This window comes from Puma concolor, chromosome B2 (genome assembly GCF_028749965.1).
Source record: "Puma concolor isolate L17-30 chromosome B2, mPumCon1.1.hap2, whole genome shotgun sequence".
Lineage (NCBI taxonomy): Eukaryota > Metazoa > Chordata > Mammalia > Carnivora > Felidae > Puma > Puma concolor.
In genome coordinates, this window is record NC_141671.1 from 66,558,701 (window position 1) to 66,578,330 (window position 19,630).

A 19,630-nucleotide genomic window follows, 5' to 3' on the forward strand; every position below is an offset into this window, starting at 1 on the left:
TTTTGTTACTAACATTTGTGTTCCCCATTTTGTGTGATTTGAGTCATGTTCATCTTTAAATTAACAGGTGATAGCATTGTATATTCTGCATTTTGTTTATTAGTCATGTGTTACTTCTAAATTTTCATTTAATTGAAGTCATATCAAAAGAATTGAAATCTTAAACCATTCAGTTCCTAAAAGTGCTTCGCCTGTGTTAATAGGCTTCCATTGTGTGTTTTTGCAGCAAGCTTAGTAGTGGAGGAGCGAACAAGACAGATGAAAATGAAAGTGCATCGATTTAAGCAGACAACAGGGTCTGGTTCTAGTCAAGAACTTGATCGCGAGCAATATTCCAAGGTAAAACAAGTAGTATCCAACCAAGAGTTTCCCTTTTAAAAATGTACAGTGTATATAGCAGGTAGGACTAGTAAGCACCAAGTTGTGTGAGAGAAGTTATCATTCAGGTGATGGTCTTGCATCATAACCTCTCTCCTCTTGATATTTTCACAAAATATATAACTCTGTTAAAGTATTATTAACTTGGATTTAATGTTTTTTTCTAAAAAGGAAATGTAAATACTTGATATTATTAAAGTCTCTCAATGATCTGTTGTCAATAGTCAAATTCCTATACATAAGCAAGACATGAAGCCATTTTATTGCTTAAATTGCATTTAAAATATTAAGATGTAGATTCATAATCTTAAGTACTATTTTAGGTTGATGTTTACTATTGAGATTTATTAGTGAATGACATAAGTTGTGCAATGTGAGATTTCTTATTGATCTGTCTTCAGTAAGAAAAGTAAGTGATAGCAAATTCTGAGAAACTGAAATTTACCCAATTTCAAGTGGCATTAAAACATTTAATTTATATTTCAGCATTATTTTGTAAGGATACACTACGAGTTTATAAACTGCTAAATAGCACCTAATAATTTTAATTAAAATATGCGTAGAATTGTATACCTCATGAAGCAATTTTAAATATACTATCTGGTTTATTTAAAAATCCTTTTTTTTTTTCGTTTAATACTACAAAAGTGGCACCAGCCATCACAGAACAACCTGTGTTATAATTTCATGTCAAGAAGCCCTTTTGGAAGTAATGACTTTTTAGAAATTCAAAATTAAAAAAAAACCCAGCTACTAAATCAATATTGTTAATTTGAAATATGACTGTAGAAAAGCCTACTGATTTTTAAATGTTAGAGGTTGATCTCAGATATTCAGAGATTAATGCAAGAAAATAGAGGTGGTTACAAAATATGACTTGTCATATAGAGTCCTATGTATCAGAGGCAGTTTATCACTTTACATCTTAGGTTAGTTGCAGGAGGATTTCCAACTGAGATGTGACTCAGTGAGACTCAATATCCTAGGAATCTGAAACAACACTTTAAACAGTAAAAATCATTCAAAACAACACAAAACAAAACAGCAAGCAGAATATCTTGATGTTCCATAGGGTTGCTGATTCTAGCTCCACAAGTCTTCCCTACGGTTCATTCTTAATTATTATCACTTAGCTTATTTGTTTGTCTTCTTTATGAATATCATCATCATCTTTGTTTTCTTTTACTACAAACGCAGTAGAGATTAGAAGACAGGATGATGTACGTCTTCTGCCTCCACATTGGATGCAGTTATTTAGAAAAGTTCTTTAAACTGGAAATGCTTCATTGTAGCTGGACATGCCTCATTGGTTTCTTAGCATCATGTCAAAGGATAAGGTCAAATAGAACATTGAGTTGGAGTTAGGGCCAGTAGAGGAAGCAAGAAAGAGATAAACAATCACGGTAATACTGAAAACCTTTCTGGTCATTCTGAAGTAGGACTCTAATCATTAATCAGTTGATCAAAAAAAATCTAAAAACGAAGTGCCCTAGAAGTCTAAACAACCACTAATACTTAATACTCATGATGAATCACAAGTAGGTTTATCTTGGTTGGGAGATTCCAAGTTCTCTGATTTCATAGAAATTTAGAATCAGATGAAATTGATCTTCTATTCCAGCTCTCTTATTTACCCAGTTTATGAAAACTGAGGTCTCACCCAGAATTAGTAAAGCCTTTCTGTGGAGTGATAAGCCCTAGAACTCCTGGTCTTAAACTTAGGTACTACTGTTCTGCGTCTTGTATCATTGAAATGTACATGTCATCCCAGTTGGATTCATAAGTTCTTCCAGGGCTTTTAATTTGAATACAATTAAACTATCACATTCTGTCTTTGCCCCCTCCTTTACACAATCATTCTTTTTCTTTTTCTCTCTCATCCCATTTGAATATTTAAAAAAAAAACATTACTTTCAAATATATTACTGTTTCTCCTATGGCATAAATTGATACTATTGTGTTACATAAATAAAATTATTACAAATTGTATCAATAAATGTGAGATCATGGATATGGTATCTTTAAGAACTTATAAGAATATAGGATAAGAAAAATAAATAGGATAACAAATAATTAGCTTATTTTTTATTTTATATGTCAAGCAGAAGTTACATACTCCGCAATTCTAGTATTCATATTATGGCCTAATGCTTACAATAAATTTTTTAAGTAGTTCCCATTTCATTAGGAAATCATGTAAGTAGTTTTCCATTTTAAGTAGTTTCATTTCCATTAACTCAAAACTCTTTTACGTGCTTAAGAAAGTCTTTCTCATTTTTTATTCTTTTACCCCAACCATTTTATAATTAACTTTACAAAAATCTATTTTATTAATATAATTGAGAACAACCATTGTCATAAATTTAATATACATTAAATTTTGAACTTTATTCCTTTATTGACTCTGTTTTAGTGTTTTAATCCATTTGACATTTTGGATGAATAGCTTTGTTGAAATTCTGCCAAATTAGAAATTAGTTAACCATTCTCGGAATATTTAGAACCAAACACCAATAGAACTAGATTTTCTTCAGGGCAAAGAATTACTAGACAAATGTACTATAATTCCTAAAACGTTTCAAACCTGGCACCTCCTTTAAAATATGGAACATCCCTAACTGTCCTGAGTAGGGAATTAGCACTAACTTTTCTTTTGAAAAAATACAAGACTGCTTTAGGATCCCTGAAATGTGATACCATGATGTTTTTTCAATGATGGTATACAGTGTTACATTCCCTAGTGATGGGGTGAAATTCATAATTGGAGGGTAAGTTCTCATTTAAGCACTCACATTTTAAAAAGTGTTTATGTTTCTATAGTCCAGGAACAGCAACCAAGACTAATGGGATGAGTTTTGTAGGTAGCTGTTAAGTGTTTATTATTACTTATTTTTAAAAATAGCTGCCCTATAATTAGAGCCTCCCTTCACATCAATGACTTATTTCCCTGCTGTATAATTAGTATAAATTCTTCCTAGGGATATTATATTTCTAAAAATATAATAGAATATTATAATATAATAATATAATAGCTATTATTAAAATATTAAATAATATAGTTAATGTGTTTCCATTAAAATATTTAATTGATAAATAGGAAATTTAACAAATTATGCTTGATTAAAAGTCAGTCATTATTTAAATTTCTAACAGATTTTGAAAATAAGTAAATAGTAAAAGGCGAATATAAAAGTCTTTCATTTCCTTCAAATAACTAAATGCAAAGAAAACTGATCTTGTGTGAGAATGATGGATTTTTCTTTCGCCCAGCATAGAAAAATTTAATATGATCTAGTTTTTTAAGATACCTTGTTTTATTACTTTGCTGAAATAGCAGAAGTCTATATACAAAAATGTTGAAGAAGAGATGGCTTACAGAAAAGCAAGATTTCTTTAGGAGAAATAGTTCCATGTACACGCACATACCCTGATGTTATAGTCTATACTGTATGTTATGGGCATTTGCCAAATAAGGGGAACATTTGTTCTGGGTGTCAACACAATGCCAGAAAAATCTCCTGTAGCTGGGTACATTTTTATTGTATTAGAACCCAATTCTTTCATATTCTTTCATGGACAAGCTATCATTTCAATATGTTTGGAAACATTGTAATAATTACATGATCTATGTACTTAGCAAAATCATTTCCAAGACAAGTAATATAGGAGTTGTGTTTGTATCCTACTATTAAATTTAGATCCTGCTGTCAGCATATTTTAGTTTTTACCACATCTACTCTGTAAATAAAAAATAGTTCTGATTGAAATGAATCATGTCAGGATCATGTTAATCAGATGTAACAGAATTTGATGATGAAACGTTACCACATAAATTTAAAATGCACCTTACCTTAAATCATATTAATGTTAGAGCATACATCAAGTTGTATAAATAGCTCAATTCTGGACATATATGAATTTTCTTTTGGATTATAATTTGATATATGGCTTTCAAAAACAAGTCATGCAATTATGAAAAATTTCTTTGGAAAGATAATTTCATTGATATTCTATAATTTGGAATTGTTTTCATGCTTGATGTGAAGTTCCTTGCTCAGTACATACACATGAGAAGTAAAGAATTAAAACTAACATGTAAATACCTCAGGCCTGAACTATTCTTATCTGAGGAATTTCTAAATAAACATGATTATCTTTTCTAGCATTTTTAAAAATGTACTGTTGTTTTATACTTCTTTTTGTATATACAGATCCAGGTTTTTAGCATCATTTTATTTAGTATACTTTAGCAAGACAATTATTTATACAAATTTTTATAAATAGATGGATTACTTTAAGTTCATTAAAAGTTATCTGATAGGGAACATCAGAGAATGGATGAGCTTTTCTACAACTTTAATAAACATTTGATATTTTCACACTTTAATGTATAAACATAGAATTAAGTTACTTGATAAGAAACTTAAATACCCAGTGTTTAGTCATGTGTTCCTTTTAGTTATGTGTTCTTTTGTTAATAAGTTATATTATCTTGGGGCGCCTGGGTGGCTCAGTCGGTTGAGCTTCCGACTTCGGCCCAGGTCACGATCTCACCGTCTGTGAGTTCGAGCCCCGCATCGGGCTCTGTGCTGACAGCTCAGAGCCTGGAGCCTGCTTCGGATTCTGTGTCTCCCTCTGTCTCTAACCCTCCCCCACTCATGCTCTGTCTCTCCCTGTCTCAAAAATAAAATAAAACATTTAAAAAAATTAAAAAAAATAAGTTATATTATCTTAACTTCCAGTAATAAACATAAGAGAATCACTTAATATATTAGGTATTTCAAAATTATATATAATTAAGGTTTAAGTGGTTATATTATAACCTATTTATTATAATAAAAACACATATATAAAATACTAATATATGAAGCTATTTGCTATTTGTTCCACTGCAAAAAGAATCAAGTAGAAAGAGGAAGAGCTTATTAGCTGCTCTGACAACTTTGCCTGTTTTAATCTTTTACCTAATGAATTCTAAAATCTTCAGTAATGAATACCAAAGACAAATTTAAAAATACAAGATACAGTGTAAATTCTAATTTTAATAGAAATCCTTTTTTTTTTATTTTTGACACTGAGCTGATAGTTTAAATCTGAAAATCTCTACTTAATTATAATAGAAAGTTGAAGTCCAGTCTTTACCTCCATGGCTCTAATCCTCCTTGGCACAGCCCCTCAGCTTTTGACATAGCCCTTCTTTGTGAAGACATACATTTTTTTCAAGAAATTTGAAACAATGTGATGTCTTGAAATAGGGAAAATATGTAGGTAAATTGAATCATTTTAGAAAGAATCAAAAATACAGACAGATAGAAGCAGCCTATACTTTGCTAGAGTAGCGGTGAATAAAATGGGTAATTATGAAAACTAAAGCAAAATAGAGAAACCGATACACTAGAAAAAGTACCTAATACAATTTTGAGGTTTCAAGTATTTGCCAATAATTTATTCAGTGAATTTTCCACCCAAATATTTAAAGTTTTTGTTTGATTTATAATTCAGCCTTCATAAACCTCTTTTTTTTTTTTTTTTTTTTTTTTTTTTTTTTTTTTACCGCTCAGAGGATGTAGGATTTTTATACTGAAAATCATATATTACATTGTGTTTGGATTATTTTCAATTCCACACCTACTTTTATGAAGGTACACTTTTACTTGGTGTAGGCAAAGTAGTCATTAACCTCACCGTGTATGTCTCTTTTCCCACAACCTGATGATGGAGCTCACACTTTCTTGTTTTTAATCTTTAGTATAACATACATAAAGATCAGTACAGAAGCTGTGATAACGTCTCTGCCAAATCATCAGATAGTGATGTCAGTGATGTGTCCGCCATTTCCCGAACCAGCAGTGCCTCACGCCTCAGCAGCACAAGCTTTATGTCAGAGCAATCTGAGCACCCCAGGGGTAGGATCAGGTGAGTTGGCAATACTCTTTATATAAACTGGGTCTGTATCGGGATAAAAATGCAACTAGCTTTCTTAATGTTCCTACTAAAAAACAGTTTAGGTCAAGTAGCAGAAACATTTCACTAACATTGTTGGGACTGGAGTGGGTGGAGCATTTATTTGTTGTTGTATAATGTCGCCTATAGACTGTTCGGTACTGTCTACCTTATAGCCAGAGTCATAATTTTAAAGATTGTTGGAGTCACATTTACAGGACTTTCTTCTTTTTTTAAGTTTATTTATTTATTTTGAGGGAGAGAAAGAGAGGGAGAGAGAGAGAGAGAGAGAGCATGAGCAGGGGAGGGTCAAAGAGACAAGGAGAGAGAGAATCTTAGGCAGTCTCCACTCTGAGCGTGAGGCTCGAATTCATGAACCATTGAGATTATGACGTCAGCCAAAATCAAGAGTCAGATGCTTAACCAAATGAAGCCACTCAGGCGCCCCTACAGGAGTTTTTTCTAATACGATTAAATCCACAGAGCATTCTTTAGTGTCAAAAAATCTTTCCTATAAAGGGCCAGCTAGTAAATATTTTGGGCTATGTACAACAGTCTCTGTTGTATTTACTTTATGATGTCATTGTGGTGTGAAAGCTATGCAAACAATTGAGCATAGCTGTATTCTAATAAAATTTTATTTATAAAAACAGGAAGTGGGCTACATTTTGCCTGTGGGCTTTAGTTTGCTGATCTCTTTAGTCCCATTGTAGTTGGTCTGCTTTCAGAGTAGGATTGAACAGATGTGATACAAAGTATACATACCTAGTTTACATTACATGAGTTGTAACAAATTTTCATGAAGTTTGTTTAAATCTCCAGTTGTGCTTTTGTCTTCTTACAATGAAAATACCCTGCTGTGAAAGGGAAAAGACTGCAGGAATCCAAGTGCCATCTTATGTAAAGCAGACTCAATATGGGCAAGGCATATTTTATATTTGTTCTTAACTAGTTTCCAGAAATAGAAGTTTCATTGAAGGAATTTGGGCCTTGATGAATGGCCCAAGAGACATAAATGCTCAGAATAGGAGAAATTACCTTTCTAATACTCTGAAAATCTGTTATTGGACATTTTGATGATTTGCAATATGTTCAAGCATTCCTTCTTCCTGGATTTCCCTTTACCTCCCATCATCTGCTAAAGCAAATTGAGAGTAATTGTCTTACTGTTAATTAACAGTGTCATATTCTGATCATCTACATGAGCAATTTCAACTTTGATGAAGATGTTAATAGAATATGCTTTATTTCTATTTATGATATTCTTAGCATCTGGTCCTAACGGAATAGGATGTTCCCTAAAACTTAAAATAGAATTAGAAGAGCTAAAAGACATAGCCCCATTGAGCTGCTTAGGATCAAGGGGTAAAAATTATTCTAATGGATTCCTTTTAATTGAAATATTAAGATATTATGTTTCAAACCTATTCAGTTTAGCAAAATTATTGATAAGTAGGACTTCAACAAGGACTTTTTCACATTTAATCACTAAAAACAACTTACTGAATAATTATAAACTAAATCTTAAAGTAATTTCTATTTATATTCACAATAGAGGCAAGTACCTTGAGTCCTACACTATAAAATATTACTGGTTAATAGAATTCATATTACTAGTCAATTACAGGAATAATTTGTGGGCCCATTTTTATTTCTTGAAATTTCAAGGGAATAGTATTCTTCAAAACTTGGTCTTTAGGAAAAAGTTGGCTGTGTGATTTTTGAGGAAGAAAGCAAAGAACAGAAACTAGGTAGTGCAACAAAGGACTGCGATTTCATACAAAGGGGTTCAGAAGAAACTACGTGGTAGGATATTGGAACCAGTGTTACTTTGTGGGAAAATGCCAGTTTAAGAAATCAACACTAATTATAACTGTGTCAAGAAAGGAAACAAAAGATAGAGGATTCTATGTCTCCTTGATTCACATGACTTTTCTTACTTATTGAAGGTGGTGTGAATAGGCATGGACCTAAGAAGGGTACAAATAATTTCTTATTATTAAAAGTGCTAAATATAAGTGCTAAATGTAAATAAAAGTGCTAAATATAAGTGCTAAATCAGTTTTTTCTAGGCATTTCTGTTTTCAGCTCCCTTTCCCTTCTCTGCGACTTAGAACACATATGAGCTGAGAGGGTTGTTGTTTATTTTTATATATAAGTGGATTATGTAAATTTAGTCCCTAAAGCTAATGACTAAACAAATTTCCCCTTAAGCTAACATGAAGAATTACTTTTCTTGTAGTCCCATACTTTAGGCCAGTGATTGATTCTCTGTATGTGGTATACATTTGATTTCTTAGAATACTTAGGAGGAAGAGAGAGGAAAACTGAGATATGGGTAGCTCTTTATTCTGACTTCAGTCTAGTTATCTTTTCATATACATTCTTCTCCCCACATATCCTCATAGGCACACAAGCACACCTGTACACACACACACAGTTATTTTGCATCCATCATCAACCATGTGGTAAAATGCTGAGAGGAGGTTTTGGAATGAAAAAAAAAAAAAACGAAACAGAATGATTTCAATATAGAAATGCTGTGTCTCTCTTATTAGAACAATGTCTGCAGGCTCATCAGCCTTTAAATATTCCCTATTGTCGTAAGTAACACAACGATTGTTCTCATTATAGTACTGCTTCTCACTTCTTTTTTTTTTTTAACTAACATCTGCATAGGTTTTAAAATTCTATTTATTCAGGTTCATGGATAAAAGATGAACAAGTTTGATCAATTACGATGATAAAATGCATTTATATGTCATAATAAATAGCAGCAAACTTTTGAATTCCTATCATGAAAGAAGACACCATTATTTCCAACACTAACTTAAAGTATAATGGCTAGGCTACATACTCAAGGGGATTATAATCCATTTAAGAGTTTAAATCTATGTTTTCAATTTTTAGAAAAATATATATTTATTTATTTTGAGACAGAAAGAGAGAGAGCCTGCATGAGCAGGGCAGGGGCAGAGAGAGAGAGAATCCCAAGCAGGCTCTGCACTGTCAGTGCAGAGCCAGACACAGGACTTGATCTCACAAACCATGAGATCATGACCTGAGCCTAAATCAAGTGTCAGATGCTTAACTGACTGAACCACCCAGATGCCCTAAATCTATTTTTATGGGCTCATTCTATATCTAGATAGATAGATAGATAGATAGATAGATAATCATATACATGGAAAATATATATATATATAAGAAAACTTGAAAATATATGGAATATATATATTCAAATTTTCGTATGACACAAGACATGTTTTATTATATGATGTGTTGGATGAGTTTTATTCTGAAAGTCAACACAAGGATTGAGAGGACATTATAGCATTTCCAAAGACAGTATTCAGTACCCTAAAAGCCAATCAAATACCTAGTATTCTCATAAAGGATTATAGAAAGAAACTATATGACATGATCTTATCCACATTATATAAAATCATAGTATGTAGGTACTTAAAATACCATGTAGAGTTTTGATTTCCTCTAACCAAGTATATTATAAACCAAGAAAATGTTGAAATAAGCACATGTGAAATAAGAAATGGGCTGCACAACCTTCTGTGCAATTTATAGTTTTCCAGATGTTCCTTACTACAATTTCCTATTTATGATTCACAATACATGTTACTGTTGTTAAGGTCCTGGGAAGTTTTCTCTTGAAACAATTTGTTTGTCTTTGTTTATTCCAAAATGTACCAAACTTATTCCATAATGTTCTTTTTCATAGGATATCAATTAGTATATTGAAAAGTTCTTGTGAGCGATTTGAGAAAATCTTTTTTAGTTAATTAGCGTCTTTTTCTGCCTTAAAGATAAAAGACTATACAGTTGTTTCAAGCCTGTTTGAGGACAAATAGAATTAAGCACTTATAGGATGTCTATAGGTTGAAAAATATAAATATGTTTGGATGAACAATTTCTAAAATATCATTTTCAAAGAGTGGTAGAGATTCATGGGCCATCACTTGAATCTTTTGTGTTTGAGATGATTATGTACCAAATATCTTATCTACTCAAGTATGCTGCTAGCTAAACCACATGGTTCTGTGTGACTTGAGAAGGAGTATCCCTTCCTCCAGATGCATTCTGAATAGTTCATTCAAAATAGTCCAAAATATGTTTCATGTTTTCAAAGCTTACATAAGCAGGGGGGCTATAGTAGGAAAAAAAAGTAAACTATGATGTTTGCATTTAAGGTAAATAACCTTGTGTAGATATAATGAATGAAAGTTTTTTTTTTTTTTTTTAATTTTCAAGGATTAAAACAATTTAAGCTTAAATAATTGTGTGGTTCTTACAATAGAAAATCAACACTTGGGGCACCTGGGTGGCTGTCAGGCGTCACACTCTGCTTAGGTTGTGATCTCACGGGTCATGAGTTCAAGCCCTGTGTTAGGCTCTGTGCTGACAGCTCAGAGACTGGAACCTGCTTCAGATTCTGTGTCTCCTTCTCTCTCTGCCCTTCCCCTACTCATGCTCTGTCTCTCTCAAAAATAAACATTAAAAAAAATGTTTAAAAAATCAACACTTAATACTTCAAAATAGTAAGTATCAATAAAGATTGAGGTTTCTAGGTTTTCAGATATTTCTTGATTTGCCTTACAATTTTAATTTAGTATTTTCTTAAGTGTTCCTCAAAGAATGTTTTTCCATCCAACCACAAAATATGTACAGTATATTAGTAGAAGTGGCACAATTGACAATAAAAAATGTGCATATACTAGAAGCCAAAAAGAATATATTGAGCTTCTGAGTTCTCTGTTCACTTTTAAATTTAAGAAGATTTTCATCTCAGAAAGGAGATGAATTTTCTTAGTTTAGCTCTGAACTTGTTTTTCATCTTTATCACATATCATTTTTTTTCCAGGCAGACATATTTCAGATGTTTCATACAAAACCATGCAGCAAATGCAGGCATAATCCTATAGTTGTTCTCAGGTGTTACAGAATTTTAGAAGCTTTGTCAAAACTATTTTCCAACAGCATTCACATTTGTAATGTATGTTCTCCTAGATCTACAAAGTTGGCTTTCTAGAGCAAGCTGGATTTTAATAAACAAACTTGAAGTGCAAATTTGATGTCACTAGTATTTGACCTTTTTGGTATCTCTTTTGGGAAGAATACTTTCAAAAGCAATTACCTTTGTTTTCTACATTCATAGGTTGAAAGACGTGAAAGTTTTTTTTTTTTAAGGTGGTAGGAGACTTTATTCATGCATTCATTCATTTCTTCAAAGCTACTTATATGAGTACTAGTATGACATGAATTTTTTTTAAGAAACATTATCTTCTATATACAAATAATAATCTTGCAGCCATAAACTTACTAAAATTTGGCATTTTGTATAGGCATAATGATTAGTAAACATACACTGAAAGAAATAGGTTTATATTTGGGGGGGAGTTTTAAGACATAGGTTAAATTATTTGAAATTTTTAATTGTGATAGAAAATAAATGGGTTAGGTTAATATCTTCTGGAAAATCAATTGATACTACAGTTATGTTGGGAAAATGTTACAGAAAATTTCAAATGTACCTTGTTTCATAATAGTTCTTTAATTCCACAAGGGAATACAGGATAACATTTAAATTTTTTTTTTCAACGTTTATTTATTTTTGGGACAGAGAGAGATAGAGCATGAACGGGGGAGGGGCAGAGAGAGAGGGAGACACAGAATCAGAAACAGGCTCCAGGCTCCGAGCCATCAGCCCAGAGCCTGATGCGGGGCTCGAACTCACGGACCGCGATATCGTGACCTGGCTGAAGTCGGACGCTTAACCGACTGCGCCACCCAGGCGCCCCTATAACATTTAAAAATAATATTTGGATTTTTTTGTGTGTGATGATATTTGAGAAATACTTAACTGCAAAATCACTTGCTACATTAATAGCTTAGAAGAACAAATTAAACTTTAATTTTTATATACTTACTAATTATTATGCCTAATGACACTGAACATATTAAGAGCGATCGAGAGGGAATTTTTTAGAGCTATCCACCCTTAATTTTGCATGCTTGCCTGTTATGCTGTGGAAAAACAGTCTATTGAGATCTACAAGAGTACTGAAAAGAAATAGAGGAAAATATCAGGGAAATCCAGATACTGGTTGTTGAATATCTGAGAAAGGAGATATTTTAGTAATCTTCTAGTAGCTTCTTTCATACTATCATCTTAGTTTTAATAGTCCAAGATTGATGAGTCATTACCACTGTTATTTCCTGTGACCAGATTAAAGCTATAAAGAAATGGAAAGAATGTGCCATAAGCCTTTTAAAAAGGGTACCATAAAATTACTATAACATTCTTATTAATACACCATATGACCGAATGTGCCATACATTTAAATTATTATACCATGCCATACATATAAACAAAATAACTGTATATAAGTAACACAGCAGTCTTGATAACAGCAAGTTACAGAGCTCTTGAGACAGGTGAGTAGGTTTTCCTGGTAAGTTTCTTCCTTACAAACCATTTAAGACTGCAGTTTGAAGTAAAGCAGCACTGGTTTCATTTGAAACAGCACCAATCTGCTTAGTTTTTACCTTTCTACTCTACCAATTCATTATAGATTTATACTAAGATGTATTTAGTTAAATTCTGGGAATGTCAGTTAAATATTAGATAAATGCTTACATAACAGTGAAAATGGTCAGTTATAATAAATTATCAAAAGTTAATAGCAACCTGGAATGTCTTATAAAGATGGGGTTATCTATAGAAATGATTATAATTAGGCCTTAGTGGCTGGTCATGTGCGGGAAAAGTATACACTATACATGGAGTTTTAAAAGTACATTGTGACTTGTTTTTATAGAAATCTACTTCCATCTAATTTTATTTATTCTGATAGAAGTGAGTTATAGATTCTTTTTAAATTTAAAATATTTTAAAGGGCATGTTTGGGGAACCCGGGTTACTCAGTAGGTTAAGCGTCTGACTCTTGACTTTGGCTTAGGTCATGATCTCATGGTTCATGAGATCAAGCCCTGTGTTGGGCTCCTTGCTGACAGCGTTGAGCCTACTTGAGATTCTCTTTCTCCCTCTCTCTTTGCCCTTCCCTTGCTTGCTCTCTCTCTCTCTCTTAAACAAACACTTAAAAATAGATAGATAGATAGATAGATAGATAGATAGATAGAGATAAAGAGCATGGTCAGTGGAGATCATAGATAATGATAATTAGAAAATTTTCTTTAAAGAAAAAGAATTCACTGTGTCTTTGGAAGAGAATATGTAAAATTTATTCAAGTTTATTTATGATTGTGTATAAGTTTTTTTCCAATAGTTTTCTAATTTAATTATCCTAAACGAAGTTACATATTTAACATTCTGTTGTTAAATAAAATAAGGATAATTCTCCCTGCTTAATTATTATTTTCCCCACAATATATAAGAAAAATTAACTGACATGCTGCTAACAGCATATCTTCAGTGTATCATATTATTAAAGATCTGTAAAGTTTATGTATATATTAAGTGCAAGGAAAATAACACAAGTTATGGATCCTAATATTAAAGCAACTTTCAAATACAACCATTTTACTCCCTGGGAATACTTTTCAAAGAAAGAAAAATCTGTCCCCCAAATGCAAATTCCTCTTTACCTCACAGGATATGTTTGCAGTTGTGATCTTTGTGATTGACACAGAGGCGAGGAACAGTGTATTTAGTCTGAGGTTATTACTGATGTCCAGAGGTACCACCTTTTGGATTCATGCCAGGTATAGATAGGAGTGTTCTGCTTCTAAAAGATCAGGTTTAAGTATAAGAAACCCCACCTGTTGCTAAGATGTGGACTGACTTTGCTTCAGTGCTGATTTTCACAGCACATGAGGACTTCCTCAAGGGCCAGTTCTGTCACCCCTTTGTCTTTGATGTGTTGTAATTACCACACAGATCAGCTGTATTAAGGATGCTCAGTACTATAGTAGCTATCAAATTAGCAGGAGGACTGTTTTGAAAGAACTGCAGGTTGTTAACTGTATTTTCATGCCAAAAAATATATAATGGAAAATTTCTAACAGATTCTTAATTTTCTATTTAACATGGTATGTTTTCATGTTTATATTTGCTTATTGGAGAACCACGTGGGGATTATAAACTTAGCTGTATTATGTCAGCTGGCAGATAATTGTTTTATTGGTCACCAGGCATGAACTCTTGTTATAAACATTAAATATCCTCTTTTTTGGGTAAATATTCATATTTCTGTGTCAATTATCCTATTATTTGGAATGGATACAATATCCTTTTACTTTGAACCAGTGCTTTTCAAACTACACCTATTTCATGTGTTACTTTCATAATTTTGCCATAACTATGTAACGTATTTTATTATATTTTTATTTTATTAATTTTTTTGAGAAAGAGAGCATGCATGCAAGTGGGGGAGGGGCAGAGAGAGAGAGAGAGGGAGAGAGAGAATCTTAAGCAGGCTCCATGCTGAGCATGGCACTCAATGTACAGCTTGACTTCATGACCCTGAGATCATGACCTGAGTCAAAACCAAGAGTCAGACGCTTAACCAACTGAGCCACCCAGGTGCTCCTGTTATATTTTCAATGTATTAAAAATACTGTGATTTATTAAGTATCTTTTTTTGTGTACCAGGCATTTTGATACATTATTCACATGCAAGATTATTATCGCTATAACAGCCCTATAGTGTAATTACTAATAACTTGGTTTTACAAATAAGTGGCACATGGCCAATATGTGGTAGAGCTAGAATTGAGCTGGAATTACCAATTAACTGGTAGTTTAACCCTTTTATCACTGTGTAGTGAACCTGTTTGTCTCTAATGATAGTATTCTTTTGGTTTAAAGTCTGTTTTGTCTTATATGAAAATATAATTTTTTAATTACTATTCAAACTATTCACATCCTTTACTTTCAACCTTTCTGTGACCATATGTATTAGTTATATGTCTTATAAATGGCATACAACTGATTTAGTTTTTTTTCTTCTAGTCTGACAATCTCTATCATTTAATTGGCTACTTAATCAGCTTGCATTTATTTGATTTATTATATATTTGGATTTCTATCCTACTTTATATTTTCCATTTTTATTATTATATGTTTCCCCTTTCCCAATTGGTTTTTAATTGAATTGCATTTATTTCATTTCTCCCCTCTACCATTCTGGAAATTATACTATTTCTATGATTTTAGTGCCGAGTTTAGTGTTTCAAATATATATTAGTTAAATAATACATTTAAAGTTAATAGTACCTCTATTCCCTCCTAGGAAAAAAAAAAATCACTGTAGTACACTTTATCTCTGCTATCATCCTGCTACCATTTACATATTTTTCCAGTGTTTTAACTATATGTTGTTTTCTTTCTCCCTTATTGGATATTATTTTGCTTTTAAGTGCTTTAGGTTGACCCACATATTTTCTAGTTTCTTTGCTAACTATTTCCCATATGTCTGAGACTTTCATTTTGAGAGTATTCCCTGTCTTCCTGAAATATATGCATTAGAATGTCACCAGTGAGGGCCATTAAGGCTTAGGGAGGACCCGAGTTTTTCCTTGTTATTTAAGGGCCGTGGCTCTTACAGAGATTTCATTTCTATCTCCCCACTAGGTCTGCTCTAAATTTCTCATCTGCAAAACCTCCCAAGACATTCATAATCCATTAAGCAATCTGTTTTCAGTTCCCTCTTGGTATTTTGGCTAAGGGGATTTGCCTTTCTTGTGAACTTGGGTTTGTTAATTAGAATGGGTATTTGTTGCAATTTTCACTTAATTTCTAGGCATCTAAGAGTGAAGAGATTTTCAGAATGTATCATCTACCACATTGCTAGAATAGGTGTTTAATATTTAATGCATTACTAATTCTTGAGTTTTTGAATTTACTCACTTAAAGGGTAATATTTAAAATGAAATTAATGAATAAGAATATAATTGTATGTATAAAAAACAAGAAGACCTGTGGCCTTAGGGACTTTATCCTAAGTTAGCAGGTGTCAGGGCAAGGCAAGGAGAAATCAGATCTTGAGCTGACAGTGAGATATAAGGTGTTGAGAAAATAGCAGTCCAGGACATCAAAGGAGGAGGTGGAGGGAGCAGAGGCCAGGAAAATGAGGACAGAAAGGAGCTCCAGCAGAGGAAGGACCACTGGAGATGTAAGAAAGAATGGTAGCTGGGGAATGGAAAAATAATGTAAGGAGTTAAGGGAGATTACAGCTAAAATGGAAGAAGAGATTCTGCGAACTCACAGGATGTTGGAATTTAAGGAAGGAAAATGGGTGGGCCTCTGATCAAAGGAGCAATTAGTAATCATCAAATAGAGAGCATTTTGTAATCAGAGTCCCAAAGCCAGGACAGTCTGTAGGCTGCCTGCCTGCCCTTAGAAGCTACTCTCAACTCAGATGCCAATCTGATTCAGTCAGCTGTGGCCAAGATGACAAGATACCAGACTCATCACACTTGAACACAAGCAAATGTGTATGACCTTTTTTTTTTTTTTATTCAAGGGGGAAGCAGTGTAACTGGGAGGCATGTCCAGTACAGGTTGCTGAAAAGCAAAAAAACAAAACAATAAAAACATTTATCATAGGTCTTCAATTCTACATATTGATACAAAATATTTGCTACACCTAGGAGAATGATCATTATCTCACAAGTACAGTTGACTCTTGAACAACATGGTTTGAATTGCCCAGGTCCACTTATATGTAGAAGATTTTTTTTCAATATATGAAGTACAGTGCTGTAGATGTATTTTATCTTCTTTATGATTTTCTTCCTCACACTTCTTTTTCTCTAGCTTATTTTATTGAAAGAATACAGTATATAATACATATACCATACAAAATATATTAACTGTGTTTATTGGTAAGGCTTCTAGTTAACAATAGACTGTTAGTAGTTAAATTTGGGGAGAATCAAAGTTATATGCATTTTTGACTGTACATGGAGTTAGCACCCTTGGCCCTCACATTGTTCAAGAACCAACTGTAATTAAAAGCATGTCACTGAACAGAGATGTGTGGATATATTGGAGGTAGAAACAGATACATGTCCATGGAGAAGATTTAGAGCTTAGATAAGTACCCATAAGCAATCAATGCATGTTGTCTACAGAATGTATTTAGGAAGTTTTTCATCCAGATAGGCATATTAACATATAAGAAATGTGTGATATGAGATGATTTTTTAATGTTTTGGTATTCAATGAATATTGTACACCAGCTTTTGTTGAACAGTGTGTGTGTGTGTGTGTGTGTGTGTGTGTGTGTGTGTGTTACAAATATATATTTAATTACATTTACAATAGCCTGGAAATACATGAGGATATATATTTTTAAGTAGCTATTTGCAGCCATTAAGATACTAAAATTTTTCTTAGAACAAATATAAAAACATATTGGCTTACCTAATATTTGAACAGAGTAGTTCTATTCTTCCCATCCTATTATCAACAAAAAACTGGAAGCCACACTAATTTTTAACTCTCGCCTGTCCTCCTTCTAATGCATTGCTCCTCAATGTTTTTACCATTATCAACCCCCTAAGAAGCCTTTTAGATGTTCTTTTCCTAATTGTCCTTTCCACGTGACATTTTAATATTGCAGATAACACTGTATCTGTTTATATACTGTGGCTGTTTAGAGGACCACAAACTGTTATATTATCTAAGAAATGTTTACTCCTCTTACCTCCACCATGAACCAGTTATTACCCTTTGGAAGCATATCACTCCCATGGAGAATGCATATTGAGATGAGTCATCAGAACTTACTGATTTTGCTTCTTAAATAGAACTCATGATCATACACTGAAGATTACAGAGAACAGAGGTGTTTATTCCTCTCTAATTGCCAGCTGAAAACTAACCAAATTTTTTAAGAAAGAAACTAAAAACCTCATCTACCATGAACCTAGGAGACAACTACATCTTTAAATTATAAATGATAGAAAACAGCTTTCAAATTCAGTGAAATCTGGACTAAAATGAGGAAAAACACCAAGAATAGATGCTGACTTATTCACCTATTGAATAGAATGTGGAGCTCTCTAAAATAAATGACACAGCTTTGGAAAACCCCATCAGAAAAATTCCCATCTACAATCTGTGAGAACGAGGGACAGTTTTAGCACTGGAAAACACTGTATGTTTTATCCCTCAGAGTAGCAAATGACATCAACTCAGAAGAGAAGCCTCACAAGTCAGCTATGGCAGAGAGGCTATTGGGGGGGATGCATAGGGATCAATATGGCAAAAGCTATTTGATGTAGTTTGCAAAGAAATAAATTTCTATAACGCAATTATAATACATACACCTTCATTACTAACCTTATGGATATTTTTGAAAACATCACCGGTCTGGATAACTCTACCATTATTCAAAAATAAGCAATAAGATGACACAATCCATCCAGTTCTGGGCATGACAACATAGTTTGTATCAGATTAACCTTCCTACCTCTAAAACTACAAAAACAAACAAGCAAATGTTTTAGGGTATTTGGAAGCAATTAAATTGGTAAAAATTTTAAGGACTTCAGTCTTTGAAAGAAGAGAAGAATATGAAATAAGTGCCAAATGTGCCCCAGTTTTCTTTGAAGGTATTTCCAATTCAGTGACATGGGATAATAGAGCCCAAGCAGAAAGCAGTGGTCTTACTGGGCTAAGGAGACAGATCACAGGTCAGACACAGAGCTGAAAACTGCATGGAGGGCTCCAAAATTTGCTATAGTTTCCCCTAATGAAATTGGTTGACCACCAATGTGATCATGCACAGAGAAAGACTCCAAGAAACCAAACAAAAAGCAGCGGCTGTAAGAGCTGAGCAAAGATTCCAGCAGGTGCCCAATGCTGGGGAGATACAGATTGCCTTCAGTTTCTGCAGTCAGAGGGGCTTGAAAAATACCTTCGGGGTGGGGGTGGAGCCTGTTTGGCTCAGTGGGTTAAATGTCTGACTTTGGCTCAGGTCATGATCTCACTGCTTGTGAGTTCAAGCCCCATGTCCAGCTCTGTGCTGACAGCTCAAAGCCTGGAATCTGCCTCAGATTCTGTGTCTCCCTCTCTCTGCCCCTCCCTTGCTCACATTATCTTTCTCTCGCTCTTGCTCCCTCCCTCAAAAATACATAAACATTTTTTTAAAAAATGAAAAAATACTTTGATTTCTTATACAAATTTCAGAAAAGCCAAACTCTGGGAATAAGCATTACACTCTACAAGTGATGGCAAAGCTTTAAAATCAAGTCTGACCAGGAATAAGATGACTTCTAAAATTTTATCCTTACTGAAGGAAAATGAGAGAGTGAACATCCACAGTGT

General features: G+C 33.2%; 1 protein-coding gene across 50 annotated transcripts in view; it reads left to right on the top strand.

Moving 5' to 3' along the window:
- Positions 1–19,630, top strand: part of RIMS1 (regulating synaptic membrane exocytosis 1) — a 493,071-nt gene that overhangs the window by 383,404 nt on the left and 90,037 nt on the right. For 39 of the 50 annotated variants that reach the window (XM_025925526.2, XM_086707193.1, XM_086707195.1 and 36 more), the window contains 2 exons: positions 227–339; positions 6,128–6,294. The exons of the other annotated variants lie outside the window; for them this stretch is intronic. In XM_025925526.2, the coding sequence (XP_025781311.1) occupies positions 227–339; positions 6,128–6,294 (280 nt within the window). The remainder of the gene's footprint in view (positions 1–226; positions 340–6,127; positions 6,295–19,630) is intronic. 50 annotated transcript variants of the gene reach the window in all.